Source organism: Euleptes europaea, chromosome 5 (genome assembly GCF_029931775.1).
Source record: "Euleptes europaea isolate rEulEur1 chromosome 5, rEulEur1.hap1, whole genome shotgun sequence".
NCBI classification, from domain to species: domain Eukaryota; kingdom Metazoa; phylum Chordata; class Lepidosauria; order Squamata; family Sphaerodactylidae; genus Euleptes; species Euleptes europaea.
Window position 1 is genome coordinate 679269 of NC_079316.1, and position 18375 is coordinate 697643.

Genomic DNA, 18375 nt, shown 5'->3' on the forward strand with positions numbered 1-18375 from the left:
CAATTACCCTCTGAGTACTCGCAGTTTACTGATGTTTTCGATGTTAGAGAGTGCGACGAACTGCCTCCCCACAGAGAAACGGACTGTGCCATCGAGATTGTAGGGGAAGGCAAACTGTCTAAGGGAAAGGTTTACCCCATGAGCCCTAGTGAAAAGACTGTATTGCGAGACTATCTGGATGTCAATCTGGCGAGGGGTTTCATACGCCCCTCCAAGGCTCCTTATTCAGCCCCAGCTTTCTTTGTAAAGAAAAAGACGGGAGATTTAAGACTGTGTATTGACTTTCGCAGACTGAACGCAGTCACCCAGTCTAATGCTTACCCCCTCCCTCTTATTCCTGACCTTCTAGCACAATTAAAGGAGGGCCGAATCTTCACCAAACTGGACTTGGTAGAAGCCTACCACCGCATTCGCATCAAAGAAGGAGACGAACCCAAAACGGCCTTTTCCAGTTGTTTTGGGATGTTTGAGTACCTGGTCATGCCGTTCGGACTTTCGGGGGCTCCGAGTGTCTTTATGCAATTAATTAATGAAGTTTTGCATGATTTACTGTTTCGGGGGGTGGTGGTATTTCTCGATGACATTCTTATTTACTCTGAGACCATGGAAGAACATGTGCGCCTAGTGCGAGAAGTGCTCCAGCGGCTGCGGGAGCACAAACTGTATGCTAAGGTGTCCAAGTGTGAATTCCACCAACCTTCTATTACATTTCTGGGGTATGTGATTTCCCACCAAGGGTTGGAAATGGACCCCGCCAAGGTCCAGGCGGTGCGGGACTGGGAAACCCCCACTACCCGCCGCCAACTTCAACAGTTTTTGGGGTTTGCCAACTTTTACCGGAATTTCATTCCCAACTTTGCCCAAGTTGCGCTTCCCCTCACTGCCCTGTTGCGTACCAAGGACAGGGGGGCTAGCGCCGCACTCCCCTCAGCCCGTCTGCAATGGTCTCCCCAGTGCCAGCAAGCTTTTGAACGTTTAAAGCTACTTTTTTCATCCGAACCCGTTTTGGCTCACCCGGATTGCACCAAGCCCTTCGTGGTGCAGGTGGATGCCTCGGATGTAGCCATGGGCGGGGCCCTATTGCAGAGGGATGAGGGGGGACGGTTGAGGCCATGCGCCTACTTCTCCAAGAAGTTCTCCCAGTCCGAAATCAACTGGGCCATTTGGGAGAAGGAGGCAGCAGCGGTCAAACATGCCCTTACCATATGGAGACACTTCTTGGAGGGGGCCGAGCTGCCGTTCGAAGTGTGCACAGATCACAAGAATCTTGAGGCTCTCAAGGGAGCTAGAAAACTCAATGCCAAACAAATTCGGTGGGCCCAATTTTTTGCAAAATTCCGGTTCACCCTCAAACATGTCCCGGGCAAAGAAAATGCCCTAGCTGATGCTTTGTCACGACTTCCCCAGTATCGCAACGATTTCGATCGCCCCGTCGACTCCCTGTTCACTCCCGAACAGCGAGGGGAAGTCCCTGGCTTGGCCGTCACCACCCGATCCCAAGCCCGCCAACCGGAGACCCCCCCTACGCTCAAAGGTATCCCGGAAGCATTCCAACAGCGACTCCGGGACGCTTCCTTACAGGAGGAGGAGCACCATCTCCTCCCCACTGGCTTGGAACGAACCAACACTTGGTGGGTGCAAGGGGGGAAACTATATGTCCCATCTTCCCTTCGCAAAGAAGTATTGGGGCTTGTACATGGGGCCAGGCTAGCGGGTCATTTTGGTTTCGTAAAAACGCTTCACCTGGTTCGAAGGCAATTCTGGTGGCCCGGTATGAGATCTGATGTTGAGTTGTATGTGCGCAGCTGCCCCACCTGCGCCACAGCCAAGAAACGGATGGGAAAACCCCCGGGGCTTCTCAAACCGCTTGAGAACCCCTCCCGTCCCTGGGAAGTCATCGCCATGGATTTTATCACCGACCTACCTCCAAGTCGGGGGAAAACGGTTCTCTGGGTTATCACAGACCTCTTTTCCAAACAGGTTCATTTCGTTCCATGTGCAGGTCTTCCTTCAGCCCAGGGCTTAGCTAAACTGTTCATCACGCACGTCCTCAGGCTACACTCGATCCCGAGGAAGGTCCTCTCCGACCGGGGGGTCCAGTTTGTTGCTAAATTCTGGCGGGCTTTCCTAAAGTTAATGGGAGTGGAGGAACAGGGCCTTTCTTCCGCCTATCACCCCCAAACGGATGGTCAAACGGAACGAGTAAATGCGGTAGTAGAATGTTATTTGCGTTGCTATGTAAATTTCCACCAGGACGACTGGGTCGACCTGCTGCCATTTGCCGAATATGCGTACAACAATGCGCCTCATTCCTCTACCGGCTTTAGTCCCTTCCAAGTTATATACGGGACGGATTTTGGCCCTTTCGGTTCTGCCCCCGTCTCGCCAGAGCTCCAGTCTACCCCTGATCTTCAGGAGTGGATTCAGGTGGTTAAATCCACCTGGCCATGGTTGCTCAAAAATCTGGAAAGGGCAAAAAGCAAGTACAAGGAACAAGCAGACAAACACCGGTCTCCGGGATGGGAACTCAAGGTGGGGGAGCAAGTCTATCTATCCACCAAAAACCTCCGCTCTCTTCGCCCCTGCAAAAAACTGAGCGACCGTTATGTGGGACCTTTCCCCATTACCAGAGTGATCAACGAGGTTACCGTGGAACTGAGTCTCCCTAAGACCCTCAAGGGAGTTCATCCAGTCTTCCATATAAGCCTCCTCAAACCTTATGTAGCAGCTCCCCAGTTCCACCCCCCTCCCGCTCATGAGATTCCTACCGTTGTAGGAGGGGATACCCATTTGGAAATATCCAAGGTTTTAGATTCCAAATGGAAGAAAGGGAAACTGTTTTACTTTGTTCGCTGGAAAAACCTTGGCTCCGCTCATGACGAATGGGTGGCCGCACCCCACATGGCAGCTCCTCGCTTGGTCCGAGAATTCCACCTCGCTTATCCCGATAAGCCTCGTCCTCTCGGAGGGGGGCCTTAAGGGGGGCAGAATGTGAGGGTCTCTGTCTTTGTGTCTCTGCTTTCCATCACCTGCGGTGTTATCAGTGAACTCGTAAAAGCAGTTCACACCTTCTGGTCTCAGGCGCCAGGCCTGATGGCCCATGTATCTTCCCCCCCCGCTGTTCTTCCTGCCAGCACTCCCTCAGGCCGGTGCGGCCTTGGAAGTGTGATAGCCGCACCAGACTTCCTGGGATCCGTCTGATGTTTTGTATTATGCCAAGCTTGTAACTTCCCATAACAATAAGTGTGAACCCCAGTGCCCCAGTGCCCTGGAGTCAATATATTCTGTAAACCCGTATAGCCCCTCACTTGCAACTTTCTACCTGTGCCTGTCTCATCTCCTGAAGGCTTCAATAAATCTATTGTTTCTGTATCAACGTCTGAGCAACTGATTTGGAGAAGCAAACTCAGAGAGGGGGATCTCTCACACTTCTGAGTAGATCTGCTTAGGATTTCTCTCTGTATCTTTGGTCTTTGCTTTCCCTGTTTTTAAATCTTTGGGTCTGTGCGGCTGGCATTGGTTTTTCTCTCTCTGTTTGTTGACTTGTTAGCTGCCAGGGAAAATTGCTTCCAAACGGAAAGATAGGATATCTCTTTTGTAAAAAAAGTAAGCAAGAACAGAGTGCCGTCCGTCCCAGACCCGGATCCACGGCACAACCTTTGGCAGTGAAAAGTATCCACAGTGGCCAGCTACCGACAGGCAGTGAGATGAAGGCCGTTACCGCCCCAACCTTTTAAAACATTTAATGATACGTTTTATTTATTCATGTTTGCACCGTTTCCCCTCTGTTTGGGGGTGGAGCCGATTTGCACACGCATTGGTGATCTGTGTTATCTGCAAACGCTTTTACAGCGATGCTTGCCTTCTAGCCGTTTCCAGGACAAGTTTCCCTGGGGTGCGGTAATTTTTTATACGTATTCGTTTCTCCGCCGACATCCCTAAACACACCCTATGCCCCTCCCCTTCCCCCTCTCGCTATTTTTCATTGTTTTTCTCTGCATTTTAAATTTTGTTTCTTTTTTTTCTTTTTTTCTTTTTTACGTCACTTCCGAGTTTACTCCCGAAAGCGCCTCATCGATGCGGCCAAAACCTGAAAGTCACACAGTCGCTCCGTGCACAGCTATGCACGCATGCAATTGCCCCAGATACAGAAGGAAAAAGGGGCAGGGGAATAAAATTAAAAGAAAAGAAAAGATATATATATAGAAAGAGAGATAAATACGTGTATTAATGTTATACAACGTTGGCATATCTAATACCGCCCCCTGATAGGTTGTAATAATACATTAACTTTTTGATAGGTTATATTCGATCTCCATTATGAATCTGCTGTGTCTTATAAAGTTTTGTTGACATTTCTTGGTTTTAATATATTCGTAGAAGGATTTCCATTTATCTCTATTTTGTTTTTGAGTTTCTTTCTGTAGTGTTTCAGTTAATTGTGCCATTGTGATATATTCGTATGCTTTATCAATCCAAGTCTCGATTTGTGGAATTCTATTAGTTTTCCATAGCGATGCTAGAACTATCCTTGCAGCTGTAACTAAGTATTTTAACATGTCTTGTTGGTCCTTGTCGATGCTGTCTGGAGTTTTATTCAGTAGGTATAGTTTAGGGTCATATATAATTTTGTAACCGAGAATGCCTCGGTTACAACTTAAATTTTGTTTCTGACTGGCAAGAGAACGAAGGAACGTTGGAGCATTGCACTAGCCCCCCCCCCCCATTGCCTTTACGTAGGGTCGCATGCGTTCCATTATGATTTCCTTTGGATGCAGCAGACATCAAACGAGGGAGCGGCAGGGAAGAGAGAGTTCCTTGCTTGGGCTTAACAGAAACGCGGGGTGGGCAAATCCTTGCGCGCGCGCACCCGCCTTCTCGCTCTGCTCTAATGGGTGCTTTTAAACTGTGTGACAACATAGATCAGTGGACATTTCCCCACAAAGAGGTGCTGCTGGCATGAAGAAAAAGAAGGGGGAGCGTGTCACACTTCTCCGGCGTCATGAATGATGTGACGCTCCCCCGGGGAAAGTGCAGACAGGTGAGGCATTCAACACAGTGGGGAAGGAGGCAACATGCGGACAGAAACACGATCGAGCAACGATGATAATTTGTGGTAACGGTTCATGGCCGAAGAGTAGAGCAGAAAGGGAAGAGAGCGTTCCAGAACGGGCCCAATTTTTCAAGAACCGAATGTCACCTTTTCAAATATGCAGAGTTTCATTTTTATTTTTAAATGTAGCTTTGGGGAACATTAAATGTTGGCGATTAAAAAAAACTACATGTCTGTTGTGTTTAAATACTGGAAAATTTAACATTTTACACCAAGCGCCTGTAAAAATTCGCCACTCCATCTGTCTTTAGGGGTGTTTTTTCTTTTCGTAAAAAAAAAAAAAAAATGCAACTTGGACAGCACAGATTTGGAGTTTTGCAAGCCAGTCTGAGCTGGGAGAAGATGCCTGAGAGCAGTCAGTTCTCCGCTCAGTTAGTGTTTCTGCTCTGGGACAAAAGAGATCCCGGAAGCTCAGTTAGTCAGAGGCCTTCCCCCTTCGGCTCCCTCCACACCTGAGCGCTCTCTTTCCAGAGCCCGAGGCCTAATCCAGAAGGAGTCTGGGCTCAGGGCAACCCGGCCCCATAGTGATTGAGAGGGATGCTTTGTTCGCAGAAGCTCAGGTATGGCACCTCATGAAAGCAGCAGCCCGAGAAGCCGATTAGCAGTTTAATCAACAGAGATTTAGCTGACGGAGTCCAAACGGAACATTCTGACCTCTCCCGGAGGGCCCGTCCTGCTGCCGCTTGCTTTTGGAGTTTCTTTACAGATTTGTTCTGCTTCAAGCAAGCTGGCACCTTTAGCTGTTTAATTAAGTTTTGCTGCAACGGATTGGCTCAGGCTGTGTAGGTGAGTTTTCCTTTGTTGAAACATAGTTTTCCTATGGAGAAACAGAATGGTTTCCAATTGGCAAAGGTGTCAGACAAGGATGTATTTTATCTCCCTGTCTCTTCAATGTATGTGCAGAACATATCATAAAGAAAGCTGGATTAGATTTAGTGAAAACTGATGGAAGGAACATTAACAATTTGGGATATGCAGATGACATCACATTACTCGCAGAAAACAGTGAAGACTTGAAGGTTAAAGCAGAAAGTACCAAAGCAGGACTAGAGCTGAACATCAAGAAGACAAAAATGATGACTACAGGGGAATTACACAGCTTTAAGGTTGATAATGAGGAAACTGAAATTGTTCAAGACTTTTTATTTCTTGGCTCCATCATCAATCAAAAAGGAGACTGCAGCCAAGAAATCAGAAGGAGACGGAGACTGGGAAGGGCAGCCGTAAAGGAGCTAGAAAAGATTCTGAAGAGTAAGGTTGCACTGGGGGCCAAGATAATTCCATGCCGTAGTATTCTTAATTATTATGGTATGGAAGTGAAAGTTGGACAATGAAGAAAGCTGAAAGGAAGAAAGTTGATTCCTTTGAAATGGGGTGTTCGAAGAGAGTTTTATGGATAATTTGGACCACCAAAAAGACAAATCAGTGGGTTATAGATCAAATCAAGCCTGAACTGGCCCTAGAAGCTAAAATGACCAAACTGAGGCTGTCGTATTTTGGTCACGTCATGAGACAACAAGAGTCACTGGAAAAGACAGTCATGCTAGGAAAAGTTAAAGGCAGCCAGAAAAAAGAGATAGATTGACTCAATCAAGGACACCTCGGTCCTCAAGACCTGAGCAAGGCTGTCAACTATAGAACATTTTGGAGGACATAGGGTCGCCATATATCGGAAGCGATTTGATGGCACTTAACACACACACGTCGAAACATCTTCGCTGGCTACCAGATAGTTTCAAGTCCCAAATCAAAGGACTTGTTTTGATCTATGAAAACCCCAGTGGTCTGTGATGGATGGGGGGGGGGGGGTCTCTTGGGCCTCCATCTCTTCCCTTTCTGTCATATTCTGAAGTCACTGCTCCTCTTGCAGTTTGGAGCAGGGCCTTTGCCATGGTGGCTCCCCATCTGTCAAATACCCTCCGCTGGCAGGATTGTTTGTTAGGCAAAACCGTCTTATTTACCAAAGCCTTGAAAGGTTTGTTAATGTGTCTCCTTCCTCACTGAAGCGGTGCCGGCAGTTGTGATTTTGGAGATGGGATTATGAGATGTTTTTCATGGATTTTTAGGCTCTATGTAGCTGCCTTGAACATTTCTGTAAACAGAAAGGGGGATAATAAGCCAGGCTGTGGTTTTCCAGCAGAGCTCCAGGGGTCCTGGGAAGCTTGTGGGTCTTGTTGTGCGAGGGGGGCCTGCAGCATGGTGACTGATCCTGGTGCAGCAGCCAGGGAGCCTTGCCGTGTTCAACACTGCCCAGGATGACAATAGAGCCAAACGGACCTGGCTTGACGTATTGGGCCATGGGCTCCTCTGTGCGCCACAGGACTTCTGTGGCAGGCCAGGCCCCGCCAGGGTATCACTTCCGCAGGCCTTCCTTCCCTGAAGGGGAAGAAAAGAGGCTGTCTGTCCCCAATATTCTCTGGCATGAGCCAAACTGAGCAGCAACACAAAATTGGGCCCAATGACCCTGTCTGCCCAGGGCCCCCTCCTTGCCTCCAGCCCGGGCATCTTGCCACCCCTCTTTCCCACTCTGACCTTGGCAAAGAGGGCAACAGCTGAAGAGGTGCAAGGTAACCCCTGGCATCAGGATTATGGGGAAAGTGAACAGCCAGTTCGGAGCCCTCACAAGCAGGCGGGTGCCCAGATACGGCCCCTGGACAGAGACGTTTCCCCTGTGCCCACCGCTCGGGTGGCATAAGGGAGCGCCCTCCCTCCCGGCTGGGTGGTCTGCCCGTTTGCCCTAGCATCTTCCCTTTGTGCCAGACCCTCCCTGCCTATCTTTACAGTGGCACTGGGCGGGCACGAGCAGGGGCAGGGGTGTGAAAGGGCCGGAGGAAGCCGAACGGCGTTTGCTCACCACAGCTTGTTCTTCTCTTCTGCCCAAACAGGTCCTCAACCCGTTCTACATCTTCCAGCTCTTCAGCGTCTGCCTGTGGCTGGCGGAGGATTACATCGAGTACTCGGTGGCCATCGTCCTCATGTCTCTCCTGTCCATTGCCCTGACGGTCTACGACCTCAGGACGGTGAGGAGCCCCGTCTGGCCGGGGAGGGGAGGAGGCCCCCCTGGGCAAAGCTCCGGGCACCCGCTTGTGTTGCGACACGGAGGGTCGTGGGAGGGGGACCACGACTGCTGGGGAGTGACAGAGGGTTCTTTCCAGCCTAACGTGGCTCAGCGCTGTCTTCCCTTCCTGCCTGACAGCAATCCGTGAAGCTGCATCGACTTGTGGCATCTCACAACAGCCTCCCGGTCAAGGTGTGCAGGAGACAGGCAGGTGAGCATCGTCTTGGGGGGCTCTCGGCCCATCCTGCTGCTTTCTGGCCCATTGAGCCACTGTGCAGAGGAGGGGGCGGGTGTGTGTGTGTGTCCAGATCCCTCCCCTCCCACCACTGAGTTGGCAGGGTGGGAGCGTGCTCTGGGCCCTGTGAAGAAAGGGGAGGGGGCGGATGCGGGGTCCTTCTAGGCCACGGCTGTTCCCTTCAGAGGGTGCCTGCTGGCTGCTCTGCCCTCGACACCCATCTTCACCCCGCAGGCAATGCCCAGAGTGGGCTCCCACCAGAGCACTGTGCAGTGGGCACAGCGGGAATCATGACGGTGTAGAAAAAGGGTGTTGACACGAGGGAGACTCTCGCTGGGCCAATGCGCTGCCCACTTAATGCATAAATGCCGAGTAGAGAGTGGGGGAAAGAAGGACGGTGGCAGAGATGCCGCGGAGACGGAAGGGAGCCTCCACACTGGCACCCAGGGCCAGGAGGCAGCGTCGGGGGAAGCCCTTGGCCTCTATGCCCTGACAGCTTAGCCCTCCAGGGCAACTGGCTGGCCACTGTGCGAAAGACAGGGGGCACTGGACTAGGGGGACCCTCGCTGGTCTGATCCAGGCAGGGCACTAGTCTGGCATTCTGTGGCTCTGCCCACAGCAGCTAAGCATGTGCTTCACGGAAGTTCACGCCAGAAATTAAAGTGTCCCTGTTTACCCTGTGCAGTAGATTCTCCGTGTATTTGGGGGCTTTTCGAAAGAGAAGTTAATGCCATTAGTCATCACAAATTCCCGTGGCAGTGAGTTCCATCGGACAGACCTCGGTGGGAACGTCCCAAGTGGGCCAACCACATCAGAGCAAAAACAAGATTTATTGTGGCCCTGAGGTTTTGCAGCCAGTTGAACAGGAAGTCTGGTTAAAAAAAACTCCGGCAGGCCAGATCCAGACCCGAGAGAGGCATCTTTCTCTGAGCCTTTGTCCCCTCCCTGTCTCTCAGGAGAAGACCCAGGTGATCCGGGGGAGGGGGCCACCCCTTTGGCCTGCCCACCTGCCTTAGGCTTGGTGTAAGGGGGGGGGACAGCCTGAGGGGGCGGTTTGTGCTTGGGGGAAAGCCCGAGGGGGCGGCCAGTTCCAAGAGCAGACCAGGCCCTGTCCGTGCCAGAGATGCCAGGTAGGTGCCAAGGCCAAGGGTCCCTGGGCCTCCAGCCCTCCCTCTGAGGCTCGGTGCCCTTTGCTTCTCTGGAACCCACCCAGGATAGACTGAGAGAGGGAGACTCATGTAAAGCAGCCCCTTCTTTCCGCTGTCCCCGGCTGGGACCCTACCCCAAGGAAGCCAGCCCCGCCCACCTGATTGGGCAGCTGTCTCTGCTGGCCGCATCTCCCGTGCGCCCCCTGCCCATGGCAGGGCACTCCTTGGCAAGGCAGGAGTGACAGACAGACAGACAGACAGACAGACATGCTCCAGGGGCAAATATCTATTGACTTACTTCATTTATACTCCACTTTGCTCTCCAAGGGGGCTTCCCGAAGCAACTTACAGCGCCATTCTCTTCTCCTCCATTTTGTCCTGACAACAACATCCCAATGAGGTAGGTTAGGCCAAGAGAGTGACTGGGTCAAGCTTCCATGGCAGAGTGGGGATTTGAACCTGGGTCTCCCAAATCCTAATCCAACACTCTAGCCACTACACCACACTGTCTGACGATCGGGGGCCACCTGCCGCAGCACTGCCCACGTGATTGGCAGAGGTACCTGTGGGCAGGTGAGAGAGTAAAAAAAGGTGTGGGCGTATCCCTGGGAGTTGACTGGCCGGGCTGCCCCGCTTTTCTTCTGGCCCCTCTCTGGCGATACTCGCTTGGGGCGGGCCCCCCTGGGCCTGCCTCTCTCGTGGCCCTCGGAGGTTTCTGAAGGGAGGGTCCTTTGCCCGCCCGGCTGAGCAAGTGTTAAAGCTCTCCCCCCTGCCCTAATCCCCGGGCCGTCTTGTATTTCTGGAGAAACAAAGAGTGCCGTTCAGAGTCACACCTTCTGCAGACAGAAGGAAATGCTTCTTCCCTCAGCAGGGAATGAAAGGGTGGCATTCATTGCCCGTGGGCATAGCCGGGGGGGGGGGGCAGCAGCACAGAAGGCTTGGGGAGGGGGCTGGAGAGATTCATGGAGGGGAGAGGGGTCTCTCAGTGGCTGAAGGGAGCCTCCATGTTCACAGGCAGAAAACCTCGGCATGCCTGTGCCAGGAGGCAACATGGGAGGGGGTAGGGTTGCCAACCTCCAGGTACTAGCTGGAGATCTCCTGCTATTACAACTGATCTCCAGCCAATAGAGATCGGTTCCCCTGGAGAAAATGGCTGCTTTGGCCATTAGACTCTATGGCATTGAGGCCCCTCCCCTCCCCAAACCCCGCCCTCCTCAGGCTCCACCACAAAAACCTGCCAGTGGCGAAGAGGGACCTGGCAACCCTGGGGGGGGGCAAGGGGGGGCATGTCAATATTACAAGGCTGTCAGTTTAGTTTGACAGGTGCATGATAGATCGGATAGATCTGGTAATGATGCAATCAGCCTGGAAAGTCCCTGGAGAGCTAGAGGGAGCTGGCCTAGATCCAGTTATGACCAGGTGGCTGATGCAATACAGGAGCCATGTCAGGATGACTAAGCATCTACTGTGATTGGTGGCTGCGACCACCAGGTGTATATAATGGCGTGAAACTGAAGCTCTGTGTGGAATGCTATGAGCGGAGAGAGTGTGACAAGTATCTGTAATATATCTTTGCACTGTAAAATAAACGGGGGGTTCCCCAGAATATGAACCGGCCGCAAAAATGATCTGCTCTCCCTGATGTCACATCTGAATGTGGAGCTTCTGGGGTGTCAGGGTCAACTGAAGAAGGGCTTCTGTAACCAAAGAACAAGCCCCCGCTTCCAGAAGCACCCTGGGCCTTCGCCTTTGCCCGTGATTGCCACAGGCAGTGAGTTTGTGTGGTGTCTTCTGATCTGGCAGCTCTGTGGGGCAACCCCACTGACTGTGGGATCCCCACATCTAAATACCAACACAGCATTCAGAAGCGAGTGCAAAGAGGCCGGTAGAAAGGGACCTCTTCAGATCTGGGAACATAAACTGAGCATCTTGTTCTTATTTTTCCCCTAAATGGCACCCTCTTCCCCAAGCAAGTCAGTGCCAGGCAGGGTATTTCGATGAGCAAAAGGCTCCCCTCACAATGACTGTGGCTTACATTGTGGGCCGCTGTTGCCGAGTCCCACGGGACAATTCCTCTGAGGACATTTGTGCGGGCTGAGAAGGCGCTCAGACATGTCAAAGGCCTGGTTTTGGCTACTAGACTAGGACAAGCGGGCCTCTTCCCAGATGGCTTCCCTTGCTGTGGACAGTAAGAAATGAAGTCCATTCACTGCCTGATGGATCCTTGGAGATCCATCGTTGTGGAGACCCAGTCAGCTGCCTGATGTAGATACTGGGCATCCTGGCTTTTGTAATCCAGCTGCTGTTCACCATTAGTCATTTGACTGGTCTTCTGCAGCATATTCCCTTTTTCTACTTAGGAGGGGCCTTGGCTCAGTGGAAGAGCCTCAGCTTTGCATGCAGGAGGTCTCTGGTTCAATTCCCGATATCTCCAGTTGAAAAGGACCAGGTAGCAGGTGATGTGAAAGACCTCCACCTAAGACCCTGTACAGTTGCTGCCAGTTTGAGCAGACAATACTGACCTTGATGGACCAGGGGTCCGATGCAGTTCAAGGCAGCTTCAAGCTCCAAACAGAACCTGGTTTATATGGTTAGCTTGCTGAAAACAGGTTCCTTTGATAACCTGAGGCAGGAAAAGGGACCTACAGGGGTTCCTGCTCACCTCCTCTGCTTGTTGAAAATTTCCAGGAATGTGGAGATGCACAGACTTTGCAAAGAGAAGGGAGATGTCAGAAAAGGGCGCTTGCCGTCGTGGATTCCCACATTCATCCACCACAGCGCAGCCTCCCCTTCCCCTGCTGTGAAGCCCCTCTGTGTGAAACTGGCTGGCTCTGCTGGCGTGTGCCCAGGGGGCCAAGAGCAGGCCCAGGGGGCGGTTTGCAGCTGTGAAAGCAGCGGTGGGGGGCAGTGTGTGTATCTGGGAGGCATGGAACTCCCCCCCCAAGGTTGGTGCAAAACCTCACGTTGTTCCCCAAGGAACAGGAGGACTTTGTAATGTGTTCACGGAGCCTGAAGCTGCCCTGTCCTTGTGCCCCGTCAGCCTTGGGAACGCTCTGTGCACTGATCCGAAGCTCATCTTCTGCAAACGGAGGGTAGGAAGAGGTTTGGCCCACACAGAGGGGGCGCATGAGGAGACCTTCTCGCCACTGAAGAACAGCAGGGTACACTAAGGATACAAATTCACCATAAATTGTGCGCATGGAGAGGAACTGCCCCCCCCCCCGCGGTCTTTTTTGTTCATGGTGAGCTTCTTTGGGAGGTGAGAGCCAGTGTGGTGGAGTGGCTGGAATGTCAGACTAGGATCTGGGAGACCCAGGTTCGAATCCCCACTCGTGCCATGGAAGTGTGCTGGGTGACCTTGGGCCAGTCACACATTGTCTGCCTGACCTTCCTCACAGGGTTGTTGTGAGGATAAAATGGAGAAGAGGAGAATGACGTGTGTTGCTTTGGGTCCATGTTGGGGAGAGAGGAGGGCTAGAAATGAAATAAATAGTTTGGGAACGGGACAGAGTGGGGGGAGGGGCCACTTTCACCCCCACCAGCCTTTTCCCTCTACCGGGTCTCAACGTGTTTTCGCAGGAAGAGACATTTGGCACCGGTGGGGTGGGGAGCGTCTGGGGGGGGGGGCAGTTCGGCACAGAGAAGGGCTGGGCCAGGAAATGGTGGCCGACCTCTGCCCTGTGTTGCTTCTCTGGGCCTTCTTTGGGGAGGGGCTGTGGCTCAGTGGTAGAGCCTCTGCTTGGCATGCAGAAGGTCCCCATTTCAATCCCTGGCAGCATCTCCAGTTAAAGGGACTAGGCAAGTAGAAGAAGTGAAAGACCCTTGCCTGAGACCCTGGAGAACTGCTGCCGGTCTGAGTAGACAATACTAACTTTGATGGACCAAGGAGGGGTCTGATTCAGTATAAGGCAGCTTCATGTGTTCATGTGCCTGTCTGGAGGAGCTCTTCCCAGTTCACACTGAGTCAGGCTGTCCATGGGAGCGACTTCTGAATCTCCTGGGTGGGGGTCAGGTTTCAGGGTGTGAGTGGGGGGCTTGGGGAGGGGGGCAGCTTCTCTCCTGCTCCACAAGAGCCCCAGAGATGGTTGTCTCTCTCCACCCTCACAGGTTTGCAAGAGATGGAGTCACACCACTTGGTGCCCGGAGACCTGCTGGCCCTGGAAGGTGGCAAAATGATGCTGCCCTGTGATGCCATCCTGATCAGTGGCACGTGCATTGTGAACGAGGGCATGCTGACGGGTAAGGAGCCTGGTCTGGTCCCGGGGGTGTGTGTGCACGCAGGGGGTTCACAGTGGCTGCCAGTGCCCGTGTCTAGACTCCCAGGCATCCTTATGATTGGCTGCCCATGAACCGCTGGCACAGGGTCGTGTCGGCTGCGGGCTCCTGGTCTACTCTGACTGGAGCCTCTCACACACAGACTCCTGCAAAGCATCTCGTTGCAATGTGGTGCTTCCAAGGGTAAACCCAGAAGTGACGTAATTGCGTTGACCGTGCATTCGTACGATTGCATTCCTTGCAGCCAGGTGGATTGGCGGGCAATTGCCCGCCGGAACCAGCCACCTGGCAACCCTAGGTATAAATGTAATGAAGTAAATAAAACCCTAGCCTACCGGACATCTGCCTAACCTACCTAGCATGTCGGCACCTGTCAAAGATTTTGCAGAATTTGGTTTTGGAAAGACCCCCTTCGTTTCTACTGGAAAGAGTCTTCCATTGCTATTCCAGGGAAGGAACAGCGGTGGAAGTCTGGCTTGGTTACTCCACTGGCCTAATTTTGGGGTGGGAGGCGACAAGGGTCACACGGACTTCCCCTTGTCCAGCAGAAGCAGAATACGTATATGCAAAAGAAATGCACAACATCAGTTAGCATTAACTTCTTCAGGCCGCGGAAGCCAGCGTCTTGGGGGCCAGAGTGGAGATTTGCCCTGCTGTGGCTCCTCTTAGCACCATTTGGTCTTCTCCAGGGGAGAGCATTCCTGTCACCAAGACCTGCTTGCCCCGAGACAACGGTCAGCAGCCCTGGCAGATGAGCTGCGCGGACGATTACCGGAGACACGTCCTATTCTGCGGCACCGAGGTCATCCAGGCCAAGGGAGATGGCAAGGAGCCCGCGAAGGCTGTGGTGCTTCGGACCGGTCAGTGCCGGGTCGCAGGCGCACGTGTGTAGAGTTGTGCCCCGTGGAAAGAGGCAAACACCAAATAGTGCCCCATCTTAGCAACCTCCACCCTGGAGAAGGCCTGTAAAGCTTGTTATTAGAGGATACATTCGGGAGATGCCCCCCCCCCACAGCACACCTGGGCCCCATGGGGCAGGCAACCCCACAAGTGTCAACTGGCTTGCTGCAGGTGAACACCTGGAGGACTGGCGATACATCCACTATGTGTGTGTGTGGGGGGGGGTAGCAGGGGGGTACGGCTCTTTAGGTGAGATCTCAGGGATCCAGCAGGGAAGTGGAGGGGGGGTCCTTGGAGCCCGAGGTCTGGAGCTTCTGGGGCCTATCTGTCAGAAGAGGAAAACCAAGACCCTCCTGCTAATTAGTTGTGAGGTAGTTGTGAATTTCCTGCATTGTGCAGGGGGTTGGACTTGATGGCCCTGGTGGTCCCTTCCAACTCTATGGTTCTATGATTTGATAGAGATAGAATCAGAGAATCAGAGTTGGAAGGGGCCATAGAGGCCATCTAGTCCAACCCCCTGCTCAATGCAGGATCAGCCTAGAGCATCCCTGACAAGTGCTTGTCCAGCCTCTGCTTCAAGACTGCCAGTGAGGGGGGAATCAAAAAGGGCAAGAGTCCAGTAGCACCTTAAAGACTAACAAAAATATTTTCTGGTAGGGTATGAGCTTTCGTGAGCCACAGCTCACTTCTTCAGTGAGGGGGGAGGCTCACCCACCTCCTGAGGAAGCCCATTCCACAGCCGAACAACTCTTACATAAAAGTTTTTTCCTAATATCCAGCCGGTACCTTTCCACCCGCAATTTAAACCCATTATTGTGAGTCTTATCCTCTGCTGCCAACAGGAACAAAGAAGGAACTCTTAACCACATTATAACAATCGTTTTATTGTGGCAGTCGCATTGTGGCAAAAAGTGGAATTTTCCCACTGCAGGTTATTTTTTTAAAACAGCCCACCTCTGGGTCACATGAGCTCCTGCAGCTGCCTCATGACCCCGAGATCCACGGAGACCCCCCCCCCCCATGGCCTTTCCTGGCAGCAGCAACCCTCTTGAGATGCCGGGACTGAGCCTGGGGCTGCCTGCGTGCAAAGCCGGTCCTCCACCCGCTGGGGTGCGTGTAGACGGCAGTGCATATGTTTGTGTGTGGGGAAGGGGAATGGATTTTTAGGAAGGTTTCCGGGAAGGTAAAGAAGACACAAGCCCCGTGGCGCAGAGTGTTAAGCTGCAGTACTGCAGTCAAAAGTTCATGAACCTGAGTTCGATCCCGATGGAAGTCAGTTTCAGGTAGCTCAAGGCTCAAGGTTGACTCAGCCTTCCATCTTTCCGAGGTCGGTAAAATGAGGACCCAGCTTGCTGGGGGTAAAGGGAAGATGACTGGGGAAGGCACGGGCAAACCACCCCGCAAACAAAAGTCTGCCTAGTGAACGTTGGGATGTGATGTCACCCCATGGGTCAGGAATGACCCGGTGCTTGCACAGGGGACCTGTACCTTTTTTAAAGAAGACACGGAGCGCCCACAGGCTCTCCCTCAAGTTTCCTCCTTCTCTTCCTCTTCTTCTTCCTTGGCTTCTCCCTGGCCCCTCCCACCCTTCAGCCAGCCCTCCTCCTGGTCAGCTCCCTAACCTCTCTCCGGTCCCAGGCCATCTCTTAGGGCCTTGCTCTGAGACCACTGTGGTGTGTGTGTGTGTGTGTGCATGCTCCCTGCTTGCTCACATCTGGAGGGTTTGCTTTTCCTCCCCAGGTTTCAACACTGCCAAAGGGGAGCTGGTGAGGTCAATCCTGTACCCCAAACCCATGGATTTCCGGCTCTACCGAGATGCCATCCGGTTCCTCATGTTCCTTATCGGAACTGCTGCCATTGGGATGGTTTACGCCGTGTGCGTCTTTACGCTCAGTGGGGTGAGTGGGGGTGGAGGGGGGGAAGGGAGACACTCAAGGGGCGGGTGTGGAGATTCCTCTCCTGCTTGAGCTGTACCAATATTCTGGGTAAATATGATGAGCCGCATTTCAGGATTTACATCTGAAAAATCAGCAGTTTTCAAGGGCATGTTGGGTTCCTTCCTCCATGCCTTGTTTTTCGGCAGCCTCCAAAGAACCCAGAAGGACCGGCGATTAATTTCCCCCAGATTATTTTCATCTCTTTGCTACCCCGCCCCCAGGAGTTTTTAAATTGTGACTTTTTAAAAAAAAAAATAATTGTTTGTTTTTATTGTGTTTTTATAGTGTTTTATATTGGGGGCCTCCTTGAGTTCCCCAAAGGAGAAAGGTGGCTAATAAATGTTTTTTTAATCCACAAATCTCTTGTGTCATTTGGAGATTAGATGCTTTTCCAAGAGATCTCCAGGCCCCACCTGGAGGCCTGGCAACCCTTCCTGCTTGGGCACGAAGAGGCAGGGCCGGGAGAGCAGCGACTGCCGGCCACTGCTTCAGAATAAAGCATGGGCCAACCCTTGAGCCCTGTGGGGGGCAGCAGGCAGCCTCCTGTACACGGACTCATCCGAAGTAGTTTGTTCCTGCGGTCTTCCCAGGATCACGGAGCAGAAAACTGGAAGGACCGCGGACTGAGTTCTAGGGAGTCCCGAGGCTTTTGCTTCTGGGAGTGTCCCTTCCGCTTTGGGTCACATAGGACAGGACCAGATAGGGTTGCCAACCGCCAGGTGGGGCCTGGAGATGTCCCAGAATGACAACCGATCTCCAGATGATCAATTCCCCTGGAGAAAATGGCTGCTTTGGAGGGTGGACCGGATGGCGTGATACTCCGCTGAGGTCCCTCCCCTTCCCAAACCCTGTCCTCCCCTGGCTCTGCCCCCCCGCCCAATCTCCAGGAATTTCCTAGCCTGGAGTTGGCAGCTCTGCCCTAGACCACTGCCCCGCACAGCCTGTCCCCTGGGCCACTGTTCTCCTCCCCTTTTGGATGACCTAGTCGCTCCCTCTCGTCCCGTGGCAGGAAGAGGCCGGAGAGGTGGTGAAGAAGGCCCTGGACGTGATCACCATCGCCGTCCCTCCCGCTCTCCCTGCCGCCCTGACCACGGGGATCATTTACACTCAGAGGCGTCTGAAGAGAAAAGGGATCTTCTGCATCAGCCCCCAGAGGATCAACGTGTGCGGCCAGCTCAACCTCATCTGCTTCGACAAGGTGAGGCTTCTCTTTGGCCAGGGGGTCAGGCCTTGGAAGGAGGGGGAGAAAAATGAAGGTGGTCCCTGCCAGGCCTCCTCTAGCCCTTGGCTCATCTGCTGGGATGCCACAGAATGTTCACAAACATCTGACTTGCTGAAGGGGAAAGAGTCAGTGTGCCATGATTGTGAGAGAACAGGGGCCCTTGCCTGCCTGACAGTGGAGTAGATCCTCTCCTCTGGCAGTAGAGCCTCGTCCCTTGGTTCTGACTTCTTACATGTGCATTCCCACAGACTGGCACTCTCACGGAGGATGGGCTGGACCTCTGGGGACTTGTCCTGGCCAAAGGACAGAGGTATATATCTCTCTCTCATCCATTTGTGTTTTTTATATAATTTTTTATTATTTTTATAATAAAACATAAACACAAAAAATAAAAAAACAAAAAAAATAAAAAAATTATACATATAAAAAGAAAAAAAATACATGTTCAGCGCACTACTTATCCACTAATACAATATTCAATTCACTA

The 18375-nt window shown here is 52.5% G+C and overlaps 1 protein-coding gene across 1 annotated transcript in view; it reads left to right on the plus strand.

The window, feature by feature from the left end:
- Positions 1 to 18375, plus strand: part of ATP13A4 (ATPase 13A4) — a 64855-nt gene that overhangs the window by 26293 nt on the left and 20187 nt on the right. Inside the window, exons 7-13 of the mRNA XM_056849878.1 lie at positions 7999 to 8133; positions 8310 to 8382; positions 13662 to 13793; positions 14519 to 14689; positions 16470 to 16627; positions 17676 to 17864; positions 18137 to 18198. Coding sequence (XP_056705856.1) covers positions 7999 to 8133; positions 8310 to 8382; positions 13662 to 13793; positions 14519 to 14689; positions 16470 to 16627; positions 17676 to 17864; positions 18137 to 18198 — 920 coding nt within the window. The remainder of the gene's footprint in view (positions 1 to 7998; positions 8134 to 8309; positions 8383 to 13661; positions 13794 to 14518; positions 14690 to 16469; positions 16628 to 17675; positions 17865 to 18136; positions 18199 to 18375) is intronic.